At 42.8% G+C, this 19,869-nt stretch overlaps 1 protein-coding gene across 2 annotated transcripts in view; it reads right to left on the bottom strand.

Moving 5' to 3' along the window:
• The window catches only part of HECTD4 (HECT domain E3 ubiquitin protein ligase 4), a 5,422,508-nt gene that overhangs the window by 3,173,635 nt on the left and 2,229,004 nt on the right, over window positions 1-19,869 (bottom strand). For both annotated transcript variants that reach the window (XM_044068422.1, XM_044068423.1), the window contains exon 24: window positions 2,232-2,395. In XM_044068422.1, the coding sequence (XP_043924357.1) occupies window positions 2,232-2,395 (164 nt within the window). The remainder of the gene's footprint in view (window positions 1-2,231; window positions 2,396-19,869) is intronic.

Here is a 19,869-nt window from a genome sequence, read left to right as displayed (position 1 = left end):
GTAATATTTAAGGATTGAAAACCACCATAGTCAATGACAGTATATGCTGGGAAGATGACTGATGAGAGAAATAAAGGTGGATTGCCAAAAACACATCCTTACTTTAATATGCACAGTAAAACGGAACACATACATTACTTTTAATTAAAGCTGAAAATTGCAGCAAACTTAGTTGAACACTGACACATTTACGTATCACTTCACAAAGTGATGAAAAAGAATGCAGATAAAAACATCCAAGCAGCATCTAGAAGATCAACTATGTATTTACAGTGGATATAAAAAGTCTACACACCCCTGTTAAAATGCTAGGTTTTTGTGATATAAAAAAATGAGACCACAATAAATCATTTCAAAACTTTTCCCACCTTTAATGTGACCTATAACCTGTACAATTCAATTGAAAAACAAACAAATCTGTTAGGGGAAAAAATACAAGAAATAAAAAACGCACAATATGCTGATTGCATAAGTGTGCACACCCGTAAACCAATACTTTGCTGAAGCACTTTTTGATTTAATTACAGCATTCAGTCTTCTTGGGTAAGAGTCTACAGAATGGCACATCTTGACTTGGCAATATTTTTCCACTCTTCCTTGCAGAAGTGCTCCACATCTGTCAGATTGCGAGGGCATCTCTTGTGCACAAGCACTCATCAGGTTACTCCACAGATGTTCTATTGGATTTAGGTCTGGCCTCTGGCTGGGCCATTCTAAAACTTTAATTTTCTTCTGTTGAAGCCATTCTTTTGTTGATTTGGATGTATGCTTGGTGTCATGGTCATGTTGAAAGGTGAAATTCCTCTTCATCTTCAGCTGTCTAGCAAATGCCTGAAGGTTTTGAGCCAAAAGTGACTGGTATTTGGAGGTAAGCATGATATTGCCACCACCATGATTCACCGTGTGGATGGTGTTCTTTTGGTGATGCGAAGTGTTGTTTTTGCGCCAAACGTACCTTTTGGAATTGAGGCCAAAAAGTTCAACCTTGGTCTCATCAGACCATAACACATGATTCCACATGCATTTGGAAGACCTGATGCATTGTTTTTGCAAATTTTAGCTGGGCCTGGATGTTTTTCTGTGTAAGAAAAGGCTTCCCTGTTGCACAACCCTACCCAATAGTCCAGACATATGGAGAATACGTGAGATTGTTGTCACATGTAGTGCACAACCAATACTTGCCAGAAATTCCTGCAACTCCTTCAGTGTTGCTGTAAATCTCTTGGCAGCCTCCTTGACCAGTTTTCGTCTAGTCTTTGAATTTATTTTGAAGGCAAGGCCAGTTCTTTCTAACAATACTTTTGTCCCATATTTTCTCCACTTTTTGATGACTGTCGTCAGTGTTCCATGTTATATCCAATCCTGAGGAAATGTTTTTGTACCCTTCGCCTGAATGATACCTTTCAACAATGCATTCCCTTTGATGCTTTGTAAGCTCTCTGCGAACCATGGCATTTGCTGTAAGCAGGCAACTGAGTACATATCAGGAAAATCCTACTAGGACAGCTGAACTTTATTTGGGGTTAATCAGAGTATCTTTAATTGATGGCAGGTGTGTACCCAAGAAGAGTGAATGCTGTAATTAAATCAAAAGGTGCTTCAATAAAGTATTAGTTTAAGGCTGCGCACACTTATGCAACCAGCATATTGTATTTTTTTTTTTTTTTTTATATTTTTCCCTATGTTCTTCAATTGAATTGTGCAGCTTATAGGTCACATTAAAGGTGGGAAAAGTTTTGAAATTATTTATTGTGTTCTCATTTTTTTATATCTCAAAAACCTGGCATTTTAACAGGGGTATTGAAACTTTTTATATCCACTGTATATCTTATTTTTGTGCGTGCATCTTCATGTGCAATCAAAACTAATACAATTTCACTCCATGAAAAAAAAAAAAACAACTTTCATTGAAACTCCCTATGCTACTAATGAGAAGCAAGCCCTGTCATGGGTCCTGCAAAAAAAAAAAAAAAAAAAAAGGGGGGGGGTGCCCATTTAAAGCTTTCTCAGAGTTGACAATCTGAAGAGAAAGATCCAGTGAAAGTACTGTATGGTGTCACTAATGATAATAGTCTGCTATTATGCTAGCACAACTTAGTAAAAGCCGATTCTTCCTTTGAAGACATTTAAGCCCCTGAATAAGAGCCAAAGATGAGATGTAATGAAAGGTAAAGCCTGAGAAAAGAAAATTCTGTGGTTATGGTACTTTTAAATATTACAAAATCATGTACCTCTGTAACAACTTTGATCTTAAAAGGTCCCGGCATGCTTCTTCCTCTTTGGTGATCTCAGGTCCATTGTACAAAATCCTTAGCATAGAGCAAGCTAATACAGAAAGTCCTAAAGCCAGATCTGCAAGGAAAGGCAACCCTCCAGATACATCTTCTGAGGATTCCTGAAAAAAAGTGATATTTTAATATTAATACTACTACTCTTCTTGCAATATTAAGCCTTGCAAAATAATTTTAGGAAATTTAACTAGCCTAGCAGCAGTATCTTTGGCATTCTCAAAGAAATAAAACATTTGTTCTTAGTCCAAACTGATTTAAACCAATGAAAACCAAACATAAAAAAATGACATGAGCAGAAGTGAATACACAGCAGTTTGTACCAGGGAATGTGTTGTCAAAAATCGCTTGTCTGTGACAGTAAACAAAGGAAAACGTAAGAGCAATGGCAGTGTCAGACAGCAGTCAATTACTATGACTTTTCTTTTACAAGAAAATCTAAATGTGTTCTAATTACTGTCTGATTCAACTCTCAAGCATAAAATACCATATCTACATTCACCCCTCCTCCTAAAAAGTAACAAATAAAAAGAGCAAAGCATCCTAAGTACGAAGAGTAATTTGTAAATAAAAAAGCTGGAGATTATAGATGAAGCAACTCATAAATGAAGGTATCCAGATGACTAGTGAGCAGAAGTCCTACTCTACGCAAAAGTATATATCTCTCATTTTGGGTATAATTAAGTCTAGAGTTTCCAGCTACCAGATGATGCTCGTCTGATAAAGCTTTCTTTAGCACTTATCACCATGAAAGTTCATCCCTCGCTAATAGCCTACATTAGAAGAATGATCATAGATAAGATCATCTCTCTCTATATCATTTTCTTTCCTGCTGCAGACCTAAATGGAATGAAAGACTGAAGTAGTAAGTCCTTGGAAAATTCAGGTACAGAAGTACACATCATCATCGGCCCCCTTTTTCCCATTTTTTCTACATGGGGTTGGGTTATCGTGTAATCTGTCGCCAACTCTCTCAATTCAGTGCCACACTCCTTTCTTCAACACTCATGACGGACTCGCTCAGATCTTCTTTCACACAACCATCCACCTCTTTGCTGGATGCCCTCGCTTTCTCTTACCTTCTTCCTGTCTGGCCCAAATCTTCCTCACCAGATTGTCTTCTGCTTTTCTGCACATGTGCCCAAACCACAGTAATCTGTTCTCTTTCATCTTTTCTGTAATTGGAGCTACTTTGGCTTCTGCTCTTATGTTCTCATTTCGTCTGTCGCACAATGTGCATCCTACCACCCTTCTCAGGCACTTCATTTCCATCACCTCTAGCTTCTTCAACTGTTCTGCCTTTACTGCCCAGATTTCTGTACCATACAGAAGTACTGGTTGCACCACTGTTTTGTACACCTTACTTTTCAGGTTCTTTGGCATTTTTCTGTCACAGACTACACCTAAAACTCTATGCCAGTTGGCTACAGACCCTCTAATTCTGGCTTTGACCTCTTTATTCAGACTTCCCTTCTCCTCAACCACCCCTCCCAGATAATTGAAGCTGTTTACCTGTTCCACTATCTTCCCTTCTATCTGTATTCTTAGCTTCTTCTGATTTCCCCAGTTTGCTGCTATTACCACCATCTTATCTGTGCTTCATTTCATCCCATGTGCCTTCAGTTTTGTATTGCAAGCTCCTATCCTTTGCTAAAGTTGTACCTCAGAATCAGCCTGCAACGCCCCGTCTGCATACAGCAACTTGGTTGCTCTGTCCCCTCCAAACTATACAATTCTGTCTTAACTGAAATCCAAGAAGATGAAAGGGTCATTGTGTCTGCAGACAAAGATTTTACTAAAAACATGAAGTACCATTAAATGCCTACATAATTAAAAAAAGTGGATAACTTTAGGCGTAAACTCACCCTAAAAAGGGGAAAAAGACTGGTCAGTGCTACATCATACCTTCTATTATTTTGCTTACTTTCTCAGAAGCAGCATGACTGGTCTTTGGATGCTCACTGATGACATCCTCACTAACATGGATAAAGTTAACCTCATCGAAGCAGTTTTCATTGACCCTACCCAAGCCTTTGATTTGATTTGATTCATCACTTCATCCTATTAGCCCATTTACAAGATTTCAGGTGCAAGTGCTGAATCTTGCCAAAGGTTCAAAGATTTCCTTATCAAACCAAACTCTGACAATTAAAATTGGATCTGCCTTATCAGATACAGGCTGCAATCTTTCAGGGGCCCCTCAAAGATCAATTCTTGTACCAATATTATTCTCCATTTCTATAAATAAACCGTCCCTTGTTCTACCTCGTATACAACAGACGGGAAGGAAGGTGAGGAAGAATTAAAATGGGCAACATAGATGTCTAGTTATGGTGAGTACATAACTGATTCATTCAAAATGAACTTCAAGTTGGCCTTCTACAACTAAAAAAAAAAAAAAAAAAAAAGTACTACTCAACCCAAACACATGTAGTCCATGTTGTTTTGCACAAAGAAAAGACTAAAAGCCACTAGTCTTCTCCATATCAAAGACCTAGACAACAACCAAACTGAATCCACTACATCATTTAGGTGTCTTGGCATTTGGATTGAGACATCCCTCAACTTCTAAGACCATCCTGAGCCCAAAATATCTCATTTCCTCTCACACACTGCTACAGTTGCCCTAGGTAAAGGTGTCCTGATTCCACAATTAGAATACATCCTAACCCTATTTGCCACTGCTTTACATAAAAAAACTTTCAATCTCTTTCTAATAAAACCTGCTTTTTCATCATCATCTCCCCTTGACATGAACATTACTGCAAAGCCCTGGGAAACTGGCTACCCATTCAAGACAGAGCCAACCTCCATCTTGGCTCCCTTCTCTTCAAACCCCAATGCCATGACACACCATTCCCTCTAACTATAATACTAAGTACATCCAACCCACAACAGAAACTACAAAGCCAATCCACTAACGGCATTAAGTCCAGCCACTAAACTTCAATCCAGAAACCACAGTTTCTCTCTTTTTTTCCACTAATTGTGGCAATCTATGTCAATTGAACTTACTGAAAATGGAGCCTAAAAACATTCAGACATCAGTTCAAACAATACCCAGCTGAAAAATATAAGTACACATTTCAGTTCACAGGCCATGTCACCTAATTTCTATGACTGCACTATTACATTCACCCCAGAAAACCTTAGCTACTTAGTCTCATAATCTTTCCAACATATAAACTCATACCCACTGCTTCTCCATCTGCTCTAGCCATTCCCTACTAATTTAATAACACTTCTCCTGTTACTAGCTCTAATAATGTAGCTCTTAGTAATTTTCAGTTATGTACTCACCATAACTAGGCATGTGTGTTGTCCGTTTTCATTCTTCCTCACCAATGGGTTTTGATCCGATCCTTGGATCCAACTCGGCTGCATATACTAGACTTTGGATCTGACTCTCAAGCTCCTCCCTCTACCCATAATGCCCTACTCTAGCCCCATTGCCTCAAATCAAGTTTGCTGCCTAATCTCCCCATTGTTCAAAAGAAAAAGAGATAGACAGAAATAAAGACAGGGCTCACACCTGGAACAGTAGGTTCCAAACACAGTTCAATAAGTTTTTCCAAATGAAAAAAGAAAAGGATGGGGGACAGACGGGAAGGAAGGTGAGGAAGAATTAAAATGGGCAACAAAGATGTCTAGTTATGGTGAGTACATAACTGATAAATCTGATGTCATCCTTTTCATTCTTCCTCATAAATAGGACAGAGTCCCCCAGCTATCTAAACTTTGGGTGGCCCTCCTGGAAGGGTATTCCGGAGCACTGCCAAACCAAAAGAGGCTCTATTTCTGGATATGATGTCCAATTTGTAATGTGAAATAAAGATTTGAAATTTGGACCATGTGGCTGCAGCACAAATGTCGTCAACTGAGGTTCTTGACCACAAAGCTGATGAAGTAGCCAAGAAACGAGTTGAATGAGGTCAAGGAGATCTTGGTAATAGTAAGTCTTTTAGAGAATAAATAAGCGAAATGCAATCTGTAATCCATTTGGCCAGGGTAAGTTTAGAAACTGCTTGACACAGGCAATTTGAGAAAAAGGATATGAAAAGCTTTCTAAATTGCTTTGTCCTGTTAAAGTAAAAATGTAGCTGTCTACGTATGTCAAAGAGCTGTAGCATGTACTCTCCCTTATTGGAAAAATGCGGAAAAAAGACTGGCAAATTAATGGACTGGTTGATATTCTCAGAAGCCACTTGAGGCACAAAAGAAGGATTAGTCTGTACAGAAATAATATCTTTATGAAAAGCAACACAAGGGGCTTCGCAAAAACAGCCTGGACTTCAGAAAGTTATTGCTACCAGAAAGACTATTTTCCATGACGGAAATTTTAGATCACATTTATCTGATGGTTCAAAGGGTTTCTGAGTTAAACCCTAAGAACTACCATAAGGTCCCAAGGTGGTGGGGGATCCTTTACCGGAGGTCCGAGGAGAAAAATTCCCTTCATAAAGGCTTCACATACTCTAGAGGAAGCCAGGGAGAAAGATTTATTTCCAAAAGCGAAATTAGAGATTGCTGCCAATTGGAGTTTAATTGCAGAAAAAGTGGCCCCTTGATTAAAAAGGGTTGTGAGAAAAAGAAGAAAGAATAGTTGTATAAAATCTTACCATAACCACAGATGTCTTTCTTTTCTATATGTTGCAGTACTCATAACAAGAGCTGACTTGTACGTCCGGCCAGTAAACAAAAGTCTAAAGCTACTGTACGGTACGTGTGAAGTCGCACATACATCTAGTCCTACGTCGGTCATAAAACATATGTCAGCACGCACCCATCCTCAGAACTGAATGCCCTAAGAGGAACACCCGCCTAAAAAAAGGTGAGAAACACAAAATCAGAAAATAGACAAACATCAGAGGGAAGACAGGGGGGGGGTACTGCAACATACAGAAGAGAACATCTATGGTTATGGCAAGATTTTACACAACTATTCTAGATCTGAGATGCTTCTGGCAGAGGTGATGGCCACCAGAAGGACTGTTTTCCAAGTGCAATGCTGAAGAGAAGAAGAAAAGTACAGCTGTGTACACTTACCATAAATGTAGATGCTCGAGTGTATTCACTGTTGCAGTCATCACATATGGGTTATCTGCTTGCAGGTAAGCCCTCAGTCGGCCTGATTATCAAAGTCTTAGGTCCTGCGTCGGTTGCTGTCTCATCTTCCATGACATCAGGTAGTCAGGGGTATGAAGCATGCAGCCGATGCCATTACATCAGTTTTTCTTGCCCCAGATGTCAGATGCCCCCATAATGGGAAGCAATTATATACAAGGTTACACCTCCAACAAAAAGCAAATACACCAGAAAGCTTTATAGTAAGAATAGAGGTATAGTCAATAGAAGTCAGGGGGCTGGAGGGAGGGTAACCAGGACTGAAACAGTGAATACACTCAAACATCTACATTTATGCTGAGTGTACACAACTGTACTATGTTCTTCATGTTTCACTGTTACAGTCATAACATTTGGGTAGATTCCTAAAACTAAGAATGGGAGGAGACAATTAGATAGCATTAGGACCAGCTATAAGGCCCTGCAAGACTGCAGTGGCAAAGCCAGCTCTGGATTTAGAAAAAATTGGCAAGTGGTAATGCTTGGTGAAGGTATGTACAGAACTCCAGGTAGCAGCTTCTAGGATGTCCCTGGTAGGGACACCTCTGAGAAAAGCTGTAGAGGTAGATGCAGCCCTAGGCTGAGCCCCTGTGGGATAGGTTTTCCATGGTGCTTATAGCAGAAATTAATGCAATGGCCTACCCATTTAGAAATGGTTTGCTTTGAAATAGCCTTCCCCTCTGCCCCTACAGTGAATGCCACCAGCAGCAGTTCAGATTTCCTTTGAGGTTTAGTCCTGTCCAAGTAAAATCTAAGTTGTCTGTGCACATCTAAGGAGTGCAGTATCCATTCCCCTTTGTTCTGTGGATCAGGAAAGAAGGTTGGCAAATGAATGGACCAATTGAGAGCCACACTGGATACCACCTTGGGCATGAAGGAAAGATTGGTTCTGAGGGACACCCTGTCCGCATGAAAGATGATGAAAGGCTCCACTGCCATAAGGGCCTGTAATTCAGATAGCTTTCTTGCTGAAGTGATTGCTAAAAGAAGCTTGCTTTCCAAGAAAGGAATTTTAAATCTGCACTAGCAGCTGGCTCGAAAGGAGGAAGAGTGAGTTTCTCCAATACAAAATTGAAGTCCAAGGCTGGAGTTGGGGCACTCCTGGGTGGTCTTAAATTTTTGGCCCCTCTGAGGAAATGCCTGAACAATGGATGAGAGAAGAGGGGTGGATCTATGTTATAATGAGCTGAAATGGCTGGGGCATGAATTTTGATGGAGGAAAAAGAAAGTCCCTTGTGAAACATCTCAGTTAAGTATTGTAAAATCTGAGGTAAGTTGGGCACTGTTGTGCTCATCCCTAGAGATTGGTTCCAGGCTCAGAATCTTTTCCATTTTTCAGCATAAGCTTTTCTAGTACTAGGCCTCCTTGTCTCTAAAATGATATCCATCACTGGTTTACTGTGGGATGGTAAGGGAGAGATTAGGTAATTAGCCAGGCTGCTAGGTTCAGGGTTTGAAGCTGAGGGTGCAGAATCTGGTTCTCCTGCTGAGACAACAGGGTAGGGGTCAGAGGCAGGTGCCATGGGTCCAACAGTGACACACTGCGCAAGGGGGGGGGAACCAGTGTTGGCGTGGCCAGTCTGGTGCAATCAATATCATCCTTGGTTTGTCTGTTTGATCTTTAGCAATATTTTGGAGAGGAGAAGCAGAGGAGGAAAGGCATAAACTGATATGTTTTTCCAGCTGAAGGACACAGCATCCACTTTCCAAGCTTGTTTGTGGGGAGTCCTTGTGCAAAATCTGGTAGTTCTGGGGGGAGGCAAACAGGTCTATATCTGGGCACCCCCATTTGTTTGTCAACATGTTGAAAATCTTTGGTTCCAGTTTCCACTTGTGTGGGTCCATGAGGTTTCTGCTAAGTCCGTCTGCCAGTGTATTTTGTTTTCCTGGCAGGAATTGAGGTTGTAGATGCACTTGGTAGCTCAAGGCTGTGTTCCACAATGCCATGGCTAGTCTGCAGAGGGGGTAAGAATGGGTACCTCCCTGCTTGTTTATGTACCACAAAACAGTGGTGATGTCCGTCTTTACCATTAATTGTGCTGGAAGAATGTGGTCTTTGAAGGCTGTCAAGGCATTCTGTACAGCTAACATCTCTTTTTGATTGATATGCAGGTGCATTTGACTTGGGTTCCATTTGCTCTGAATGCACTTCCCTGCCAGGTGAGCCCCCCATGCATAGTCTGATGCGTCTGTTGTTAGGGTTTGGGCGGCAGGGGGTAGAGTGAATGGTAGTCCTTTGTTTTAGTGGCAAGCCTCTGCCCACCAAAGAAACTCTAGGCAAGGTATGATAGGAATCATTGCTTCTAGATCCTGAGAATGTAGGCACCATAGGCTTTTAAGATACCACTGTAGTTTCCTCATATGCAGTCTTGCATACGGAATTAGTAGAATGCAGGAGGCCATGAACCCCAAGGCTTGCAGTATTTGCCTTGCAAATAGCAGAGTTTTCGTGGCCACTAGTTTGAAGTAAGTTGTCAACTGAATTTGTTTCTCTGGCGTGAGGAAAGCCATCTGGGAAGTTGTGTTCAAGCTTGCTCTCAGGACAGGGTACCAGATGTGCTTTTCGTTTATGGTGTACCCCAGACAAGTTAGTACCTTTTGTACAAATGCCAGATGATTCAAAAGTATGCCCTGGCTTTCTGAATTAGACAGTCGTCCAGGTATGGGTATATTTGAATTTTTCTTTGCCTTCAAAATGCAATAACAGGCGTTAGGCACTGTGTGAATACCCTGGGTGCAGTAGATAAGCCAAAGGGCAGTGCAGATAACTGATAGTGCATGTAGCCTGCTTTGAAGCGTAGGTATCTTAAGTTAAGGTAGAAAGGTCCAGGACAGGACACCATGAATTGTCTTTTCTGGGTACCAGGAAAAGTCTTAAATAAAAACCTTGTCCCTTTTCCTCTTCTGGTACAGTTTGAATAGCCTTCATGCTTAAGAGAGAGAGTACTTGCTTTTGAGCCTCTGGCCAACCGTTCGGGGTTGGTAATGTGTGGAATTGAAATCTGTATCCTTGGGAGACTATATTTAAAACCCATTTGTCCTATGTAATGAGTTCCCAGTTTTTGGCCTGCAGAGCAATCTTTCCCCATAAAGGAGCAGTCAGTTGAGAAGTGCTTGGAAGTTTTAAAGTCAAGTCACTGAGACAGCTTTCCATAGGGGGGAGTCCTACTTCTCCCAGATTTGGAAGCAGAGACCTCCCACTGCTTAGTCTTGTGCGTACCATGGGACTGAAACCTGGGGGTTCTGCTGGTTCTGGGTTTTGGTTGAGAAGGCCTTGAAGAGGCAGGAAAGGACCAATTCTTAGAGGGCCAATGCCTACTAAATCTTGGGAGGCTGTACTTGCAGGAAATCTAACAGTTTGCATAGATTTAGCTTTTTCCTCCATCTTTTTAAGTACTACTTCTGCTTTGTTGCCAAACAGGCAGTCTTGGTTTAAGACAGCATCCAGTAATTTAGCTTTAACATTATCTAGCAAATATTACTCCTTAAGCCAAGCATGCCTTCTAAGTACAGACTCAGAGACAGCAGCCCTGCAAGATGTCTCTAATGAATCAAAACCACATTGCAAAGTATGTTTTCTCACTTGTTCAGCAGAATGCATTAAATCCTGCAAAATAATCCCTTTATTTTCAGCACAGTCAAGAATCAACATCATTTTCTGTTTAAGCAATCCAATAATATGCTGCTGATACTTTAACATATGAAAGTGGCAGTTTAAGGCCCTAACGGCCAAAGTTGCAGAAGTGTATACCTTCTTACCCCATCTATCCAGGGCCCTGGAATCTCTATCAGAGGGGGTAGGGTTTTTGGCAGTAGTAGCCTTAATGCCCTTGGGCCCCTGTGAAATGGTCTCAGGATCTGCAGTAGGATTTTTAAAGAGGAACTTGTGAGAGTCAGGTACCCTGTAATACCTGTCAGGTTTTCTGTGAGCAGGAGGTAAAGTGTCAGGGGCCAGGCTAGATTCCAAGAAGGCATCATTTACAATGTACAGTACAGGAGGGATAGCTAAAGGCCTGTGTTGAGGTAGGAGTAAGAATTCCCTAAGCCTCTTTTTGGAGTCAGAGTAATCATGGCTTTCCCAGCAGAAATGCTCCCTAAGAGTATGCAAGTTTTCACCAAAAGAAAATCCTCTGGAGGGGAAGCAGAGGGAATGGAGTCCTCTGCATCAGAATCCTCAAAGGTAGATAAGGGCAACTCCTGGTCTTCAGAGAAAACAGAAATTTCAGAATCCTGATCAGACGAATCAGAAGAAAAAACAGTCCTAGGTCTCTTAGAGGGAGAAGGGTGGCTTCCTCTGATTTGAGTAATGAGGTCTTCAGCCATTCTTATTTGTTTTTTAAGCATAGGGGCCTGACCATGCGGTCTGGGCGTCGGTTTTCTAGGCATGGATCAAGTTTTAGGCCTTGAAGAAGATGGCGCCGGTTTAATATGCAAGTCAGTAGGCCTGAATACACCCTCAGAAGCCGGTGCCTGCACAGCGGCTCCAGACCCATCCAAGATACAGACATCAACAGGTTCCACAGTCAAAGAAGCATCTCGTGGCATAACGGACTCCAAATGAGTCTCAGTAGAGGCCTGCAAATCTGAAGGAGCGGGTATCAGGGGCTGCGAAAGCACCTCACTGAATACCGGCAAACTGGCAACTTCTTTAGGAGAAGTGTCATCAGCAGCTTTGGACCTATGCGGTCTGTCGCTGTCTTTATCTTTGCATTTTTTTGGAATGTCAGTAGTCCAGTGGCTTACCAAAGCCATTTCTGGATAATTGAACTGAGCACCAAAATATTTAGATGCGAAAATGAACCGGTGACGAATAGTACGAGGGGTTTTAATAACGCACAAACCCGACAGCGAGGTACGTCGTGGTCTGGGCCTAAGCAAGGAATGCAGTACGAATGAAAATCTTTATGAGGTATTTGCTTTCCACAAGAAATACAATTGTTAACTTTTACTGACATCGGTTTAGAGCAAGAAGAAGGATCCCCAACGGGGTACTTAGCTTAGTTGAAGACTTCGGATATGAAACTCGAAAATGAAAATTTCAGAAGTCGGTCAACCGGCACTTCTGTACTGCTTCTGCTTCGGGCACCACACGGCAAGAAAGACTGATGTAACGGCATCGGCTGCATGCTTTATACCCCTGACTACCTGATGTCATGAAAGATGAGACAGCAACCGATGCAGGAGCACAGACGCTGATAATCAGGCCGAATGAGGGCTACCTGCAAGCAGATAACCCAAATGTGATGACTGCAATAGTAAAACACGAAGAACATCTGCTGGTTATATTATAAAGGGCCAAAGTAATTTTCTCTAGAACAATATTTAGATCCCAAGGAGAAGGAACTGGTTTTCTTGGTGGCCTGATATGAAGAATGCCTTTTAAGAAAAGTTTAACTTCCAGCCTTGAAGCCAATGGCGGAATCATAGGCAGACAGGCAGAGACTGCAGAAAGATGAGCTTTTACTGAAGAGTATGACAATCCACTCTTCAATAACTCACACAGGTAAGGCAGAACCACTGCAACATCCACCACAGTGGTTGTAGGTCCTTAGAAAAACACCAGATGGAAAACCTCTTCCATTTGGAAACATAAGATTTCCTAGTATTGGATTTTCTGGCTCCTACAGAACTTGTAGCATGTCCTCAGAGAAAAGGTGTCCGAAAGGGATCAAATCCTATCAACCACATAGTCAGTTGCAGGGTTGACATCTGTGGGTGTATTAGAGATCCCTTGTCCTGTGTGAATAGGTCCACTCTGTGGGGTAACTTGTGAAGACTGCCCTTGGCTAAATGCAGAAGAAGGGGGACTCAATGCTGTCTTGGCCAAAAGGGGGTCACCAACAATATTTTTGATTGCTCCTGTTGGATCTTCAATCAGGACTTTTTGGAGAGGTGGGAAGGGGGGGGATGCATCGAGAAACATCCCCTTCCAAATGAAAGATAGGGCATCCACCTTCCATGCCAGCGGATGGGGAACTCTAACACAAAACTTTGGAAGTTGTCTGTTCAGAGGGGAGGCAAAGAGATCTACCAGAGTACCCCACTGATGGACAATGTCCAGAAACACATCCCTGTGTAATATCCATTTGTGGGATTGAGTCATGGACCTGCTCAATGCGTCTGCCACATTTTGAGTGGAGGGAATATAGACTGCTTGGAGGGATGAGTTGACTCACAGAGGCTAACTCCCAAGCTTGGACAACCAGTCTGCACAGGAGAAAAAACTTGATCCCTCCCTGCTTGATATACCAAAGGACTGTGGTGTTGTCTGTGAACCACTTTAGAGTGCCTTGAAGGGGAAAAGGTGTGAAAATTTGCAGAGTGAAAATGAGGGCTCTCATCTCTTTTATGTTTGCTTTTCTCCTCTTTTGGGAGGAAGACCACACATCTTGAACCTTCCAGGATGCCAGGGTTGCTCCCCAACCCACATCTGAAGCATCCATGAACAGCTCCTACGTAGAAAGGGGCAGCTGCAAGGGTAGGCCTGGATTCAAGGTAACCTGCTGAATCCACCAGTTCAGTTACAACAGGGAAGAAGGGGAATAAAAAACTCTAATGGATGAATGAATGTGTTGCATCCATATTGACCTGAATTACCAATGTAATTCCCTCATGTGCAGCTTGGCTAGAGGTAGCACAGGTATAGTGGATGCCATAAAGCCCAAGAGGAGGAGAACCTCCCTGGCAGTAAGGGATTGTAGAGGCATGAGAGACTGGAAGTAGCCATTGAGAGAGAGAGAGAATCTTCTGGGGAGGTAAGGAAGCATTCTAGAAAAACATGGTCTTGTGAAAAGAGTAAGGAAGATTTTTGAAAGCTGACTGTGAATCCTAGACTCTCCAAGCACAGACACCATGAAAAGCAGATTCTCTTGAAGGGTGTCTGGAGAATGAGCCAGGAGGAAAAGATCATCCAGGTACTGGAAAATCTGAATACCCCTTAGTCTGCAAAAGGCTATGACAGGAGCTAAGCATTTTGTGAAGACCCTTGGAGCCATACAAAGTCTAAAGGACAAGGCAGAAAATTGAAAATGTGATGAAGCAATAGCAAAGCGAAGATATTTCCTGAACCAAGGATGAATGGGAATGTGGAGGTAAGCATCCTTGATGTCCAGAGACACCATGTAGGCCTTAGGAAGGATGAGGGGAAGTAGACTGTTTAAGGATAGCATGCAAAAGGTGGGAACCTTTAGAAAGGTGTTTAGGTGCGACAAGTCTAGGGATGGTTCTCCAGGGGGCCATCATTCCCGGGAATCAGGAACTTCCTGGAGTAAAACCTTTTCCCTATTTGGTAAGTGGAACCTCTTGAATGGTACCCTGAGAAAGAAGACTGAAAGTGACATGTGGAAATTAGTCCAACTGTTCTTTTGGGGGGTTTGGAATACCCCTGAAGGAAGGTGGAATCTTCCACACCATGAAGTATCCTTGCAGGATGACTGAGATGACCCAAGAAGTCCTGGGTGATCTGTTTCCAAGCAGGGAGAGAAAGACAGAAGGAAAGAGAGATATAGCTGCAAGTAGGTTGGCAGAAGAAGATGAAGACTTGGCTGAGTACTACTTCCTAGCATCACTTTTAACCTTGGAAGACTGAGTTCTGGAGGGTTTCCTTACAAAGGGGGTTTTAGTGGGGAAGTTGCTTTGAAATCTGGGAACTAAGGACACAAAAATGTGTTTTAAGTCTTGTAGCTCTTTACCCTTTTCTTTTAAGGACTTAAATAGTTCTGCTGTAGAAGCACCAAACAGGGCCTTGTTGTAAATGGGTGCATCAATAATTTTAGCTTTTATGTCATCTGGCAAGGGCTGTAATCTGAGGCAGTAGTGCCTTCTGAGAACAGACCCTGAAGCAGCAGCTCTGGCAAGTGGCTCCACAGCATCATAGCTACACTTAATAGAATGGTGTGTGACTTGAGCAGAAGAGCTCAAAATGGAGGATAACTGAACCTTAGTAGGAGAGTCTGGAAGCTCTGAAATAAGCTTACTGGCATCAGAAAGAAGGGCTAGAGAGTATTTTGACATATGGATCTAGTAGTATATGGCTCTAAATGCCAGAGTAGCAGAAGTACAGACTTTCTTCCCGAACCTCTCCATAACTTTACTCTCCTTATCAGAGGGGAGAAGTGAAGTGGAAGGCAACATCTTGGAGGCCTTATCAGCAGACATAGAAATAGTAGAAGGGTCTGCAGATGGACATTTAAACAGTAATTTGGAATCCTCCGGCACCTTTTAAAACCTGTCTAACCTTTAAGGGGTAGGAGGCTGGGAATCAGGGCACTTAGAAGCTACTGAGAATACAAAAGTCGGTAGCATACGGAAAAGTGCCGATGGAGAAGGGGAATCCATTTGCAGGAGGTCACAATACCTTTTTTGGATTTCTGACACCTGGGAGCAATCTCATTTAAAGAACTCCCTCATTTTAACAATGGTTTCCCCAAAAGAAATATCCTCCCCTGGAGAATCTGTGCCATTTGATTCTTCTTCCGAGAAGCATATCCTAAGGGAGGTGAAATTTGGGCAGAGTATGCCAATGATTCATTCTCAGATGAGTAATCTTCATCAGATGAAACCTCAACTGAAATTCTCTTTTGAGGAGAAACAGGAGAAAATGAGGGAGAAGGGAGAGAGAGTCCAGAGGATTGTCTCTGGGACATAAAGGCATTCAACAGCCCTTGAGAAAAGGTTTGCCAATCTGCAAATTGTTCATGGGTAATAGGAGAAGCATGCTTAATTTTCTGCTGCTTCTTTTGTTGGACATCCATATGGTGGAAGGACATGGGACGTGATGTCGGCATACACTCTAAGATACTGCTCGATATATCGTAAACAATGATTTGAGGAATGTCACCCGGGCCTTCAGTAACAATGAGCCTGAGTCCCCTCTACATTCATAGCAGATGCCTGTCTCTCCCCCAAAGAACATGCTAGGAGGATCCTTCACGGCCTCCACTCTGGTACCCGTGGAAGAATCCCCTACTGACTTTGAAACGGTCTCCGGGCCAACATCAGCCTTGGGAGAAACATTGGAATTGGAGGAGCAGTGGGTACGTCAAGCCTAGAGCTCTTGGCCATCTTAATTACTGGCTCACCTGAAAAGCTCAGCATACCTTCCATATCATGTGCTAAGCTCTTAAGGAGCTGGCTTCTCTAAGTACAGACTGAGGGAAGTTAGATGGCTGTGCAGGGTTTTTGGAAGAAAGCCTTGCAAATTGAACAGGAGGTATGTTTGTGGTCAGGGCCTAGGCAAAAGAAACAAAGATCATGGGAATCTTTATGTGGAATTTGCCTTCCACACTAACCCTTGCCCTTCCTAGCTGACATGTAACCTCAACCACAACAGCAGTACACAAAACGTAAGAAAACCCCCCAGCAGGGCACTTATCTGGATCAGACTCCGCAACTTCTCCGGTTGTTTGCTAGTCAGCGAAGTTTTGACAGAAAAGTTCTGATGATGGGTGCATGGTGACTTCTGCTTAATACCTGACATCACTTTATGACCGACGTAGGACTGGATCTGTGTGTGATGTCGCACATACCCTACAGTAGCTTTAGACTTCTGTATGCTGACCAGACGTACGAGTCAGCCAGCGCCAGACTCCCACATGTTACGAATACTGCAACATATAAACAGAGGAACATCTGCAGAAGTTGGGTCTTCTGTAAGAACTTTGGAATTAGGGGAAGAGGAGAGTAACCATAAAGGAGACTGGGAGGCCAGGCATGTAGCAAACCATCTCTTGAGGACTACCCTTGAGGGTGGATCAGAGAAAAGTACTTACTGCACTTGTTGTTGGGAGGGGAAGCAAATAGGTTGTAGCAACATTGGCCCCAATGCCTGAAGATCATACTCGTTACTGATTGATTGACAGACTGCTTGTGAGGCATCAGAACTGATCTGCTCAGTTTGTCTGCCAGTACACTGGTTTTCCCCAGAATGTGCATCGCAACTAGAAAGCGATCTGAAGAGATTGTCCATTCCCATACTCTCATGGCCACTCTGCACAGGGGGGTAAAGATCGGGTTTCTCCTTGCTTGTGATGTACCAGACTACTGACACACTGTCTGCCTGAACTGCAATAATCCCCAGAGGGAGAGACTCTTGAAATGCCTGCAATGCTTAAAGGACTGCTCTCATCTACAGAACATTTATATGCAATTTGGTCTTTTGGAGGGGACCACATGCCTTGGACGATCCTTCCCAAAAAATGCCCACCCCACCCCAGATGGAAGGTGTCTGTGGTCACTGTGACAACTGGACCCAGAAGAATGAAGGGTCTGCCCAGAAAAAGGTCGTCCGACTGAATCCACCAATGAATGTGGCGTACACAAATCAGGGTGAGTTTTATCTGAAAGGACAGGGGCGAATACAGAATGGACCACTATACAGCTAAGGTCCACTGAAGAACTCGCATAAAGAAGTGTCGAAGGAAAGCAATACTATGGCATCTGACATTGACGCCAGTGCTTGTAGCACTAACTTTGCTGGAGGATGAGGATGACAGTGAATATCCTGTACTTGATGTAAAGAAACAATGAGGTGGAGAGGTGAAGATGCCACCTGAGTTCTAGTATTCAGAAGCATTCCAATGAATTCCAGGCTCTGAACTAGAGCAAACTGAGATTTAGCAAGACATTGAAATTCCCAAGGTTTTGCAAATCTAGAACAAATGGTCTCTGGCTTGCAGGAGTTGATGTCTGGATGCGGCAATGAGGAGTCAATTGTCTAGATATGGAAACATCTGGAATCCCTTGAGCCTCACATGACCTGCCACTACTGCCATGCATTTGGTAAACACCCTAGTGGCTGTGGTGAGTCCAAAGGGCAAAGTTCTGAATTGGTAATAATTAGCTCCCAGCAGAAAGTGTAGAAATCTCCGGGATTGTCCATCTATTTTTATGTGATAGTACGATACCTGAAAGTCTGTGGAGCACATCCAGTTGTCCTTGTGAAGGCAGGATGACAGGATGAACTGAACCATGACCATTCAGAACTTTACCTTCTTCACAAACTGATTCAAACCACTTTTTGGTAGCAGTTTTTGTATTTCTCATGTTGTTTCCTTCCTCTGACTGGGTGGAACATCAGGAAGTTTCTTCCTGTGGCCATGAGGAAGAAGAGAAAAGGTATGTAGTAATCTCTGGATATTACTCTTTGCACCCATAAATCTTTTGTGATAATTGTACCGGCATCTAGATGCAAAGAGAAATGACCACATACTGCCTTCCACAGTAGAACAGTCAGAAGTGCTGATACGGTCTGTCTAAAAAAGAATCCCTAAAGCCCTGGTTCTGCAGGCCACCTCTGCCTTTAGGATGTCTGCCCCTAACATTTTCTCCTCCACCTCTGGAGGAAGTGTCCCCCGCAAATCTTGGAAAGACCTCTGAGACTTACAGAACCAAATCATCTTACCACCTCTTTGGCTTCATGAGAAGGTCTGTTGAGGGGTAGAAAACTTGACTCCTACGGCAGACAGGATTTTTCCATCCTTTTCGCTGTGGGTAAGCATATCTTTAACAGCTGGCCCAAACAAGGAAGTGTCATCAAAAGGGGCATTAATAAAAGACATCTTAAAGGGCTTTCAAAATTGCATAGCCACATCCAGGCGTGTTTACTTATGGCAATACCTGAACTGGTGGTTCATGAGGTACCTTCAGCTGAGAGGGAGATTAGCCACACTGAGACATATGAAATATAAGAGAGAGTGGCCAGCTGAGAGGAAGTTCTTTTGACGTCCTCAGCAGACATGGACTCAGACAGGGAGTTTGATAGTTCCTTAGTCAAACCTCTCTGAAACCTAGTAAAATATGCCAGTTAAGTGACCTCAGGGCAAAGATGGCTGAGGCAAACACTCACTTTCCAAATCCGTCTAATGCTCTGGACTCCCTGTTTGGCTGATGGAAAGAAGAGCTTTGCTCTGCTAGCTCTTTCTTAGTGGCTGCCACCGCCACCACCATAGCATCAACTGGGACTCCTTTGCTCCAGTGTAGTCTAAGGGAGGGAAGTAACAATTTGTCCGGACGCTTGGGTATAGGTTCAACAGTGTCCGGCTCCTTCGCTGCCTGACAAGAAACCAAGTCATTAAGTTCTTCCGCTGGGGGGGGGGTCACCCAAGACATAGATGGTGCAGCACTAAAATCCTCTAGGAACACAGACTCCTCAGAAGGAGTTTGGGATGACCAGCCACCTGTTGCTTATCCATTATCTCTATGCCCACAAGAAGTGCACTTTCTTAAAGCCAGTTGGTTTCTCTGACATGGCCAAGGAGAATATCACAGAGCTAAAGAAGAAAACAAGTTCACAACAACCAAAAAATTAAATAACTATTATTTTTTTTATACAAAACTGCCGCCTAAAAGGGGGGGGGGGATACCAGCTATGGTATATCAGAGAATACCTAAAAGGGTAAGGAAAATGGTACCAACAATGGTAATGTGACTACTCAAGCTGAGAAGTCAAGAAAATAGC

This window comes from Protopterus annectens, chromosome 4.part0 (assembly GCF_019279795.1).
Source record: "Protopterus annectens isolate FY-2018-M chromosome 4.part0, PAN1.0, whole genome shotgun sequence".
Lineage (NCBI taxonomy): Eukaryota > Metazoa > Chordata > Ceratodontiformes > Protopteridae > Protopterus > Protopterus annectens.
The sequence above is the reverse complement of the archived record's forward strand: the minus strand, read 5'-3'. Positions and strand labels throughout refer to the sequence as shown.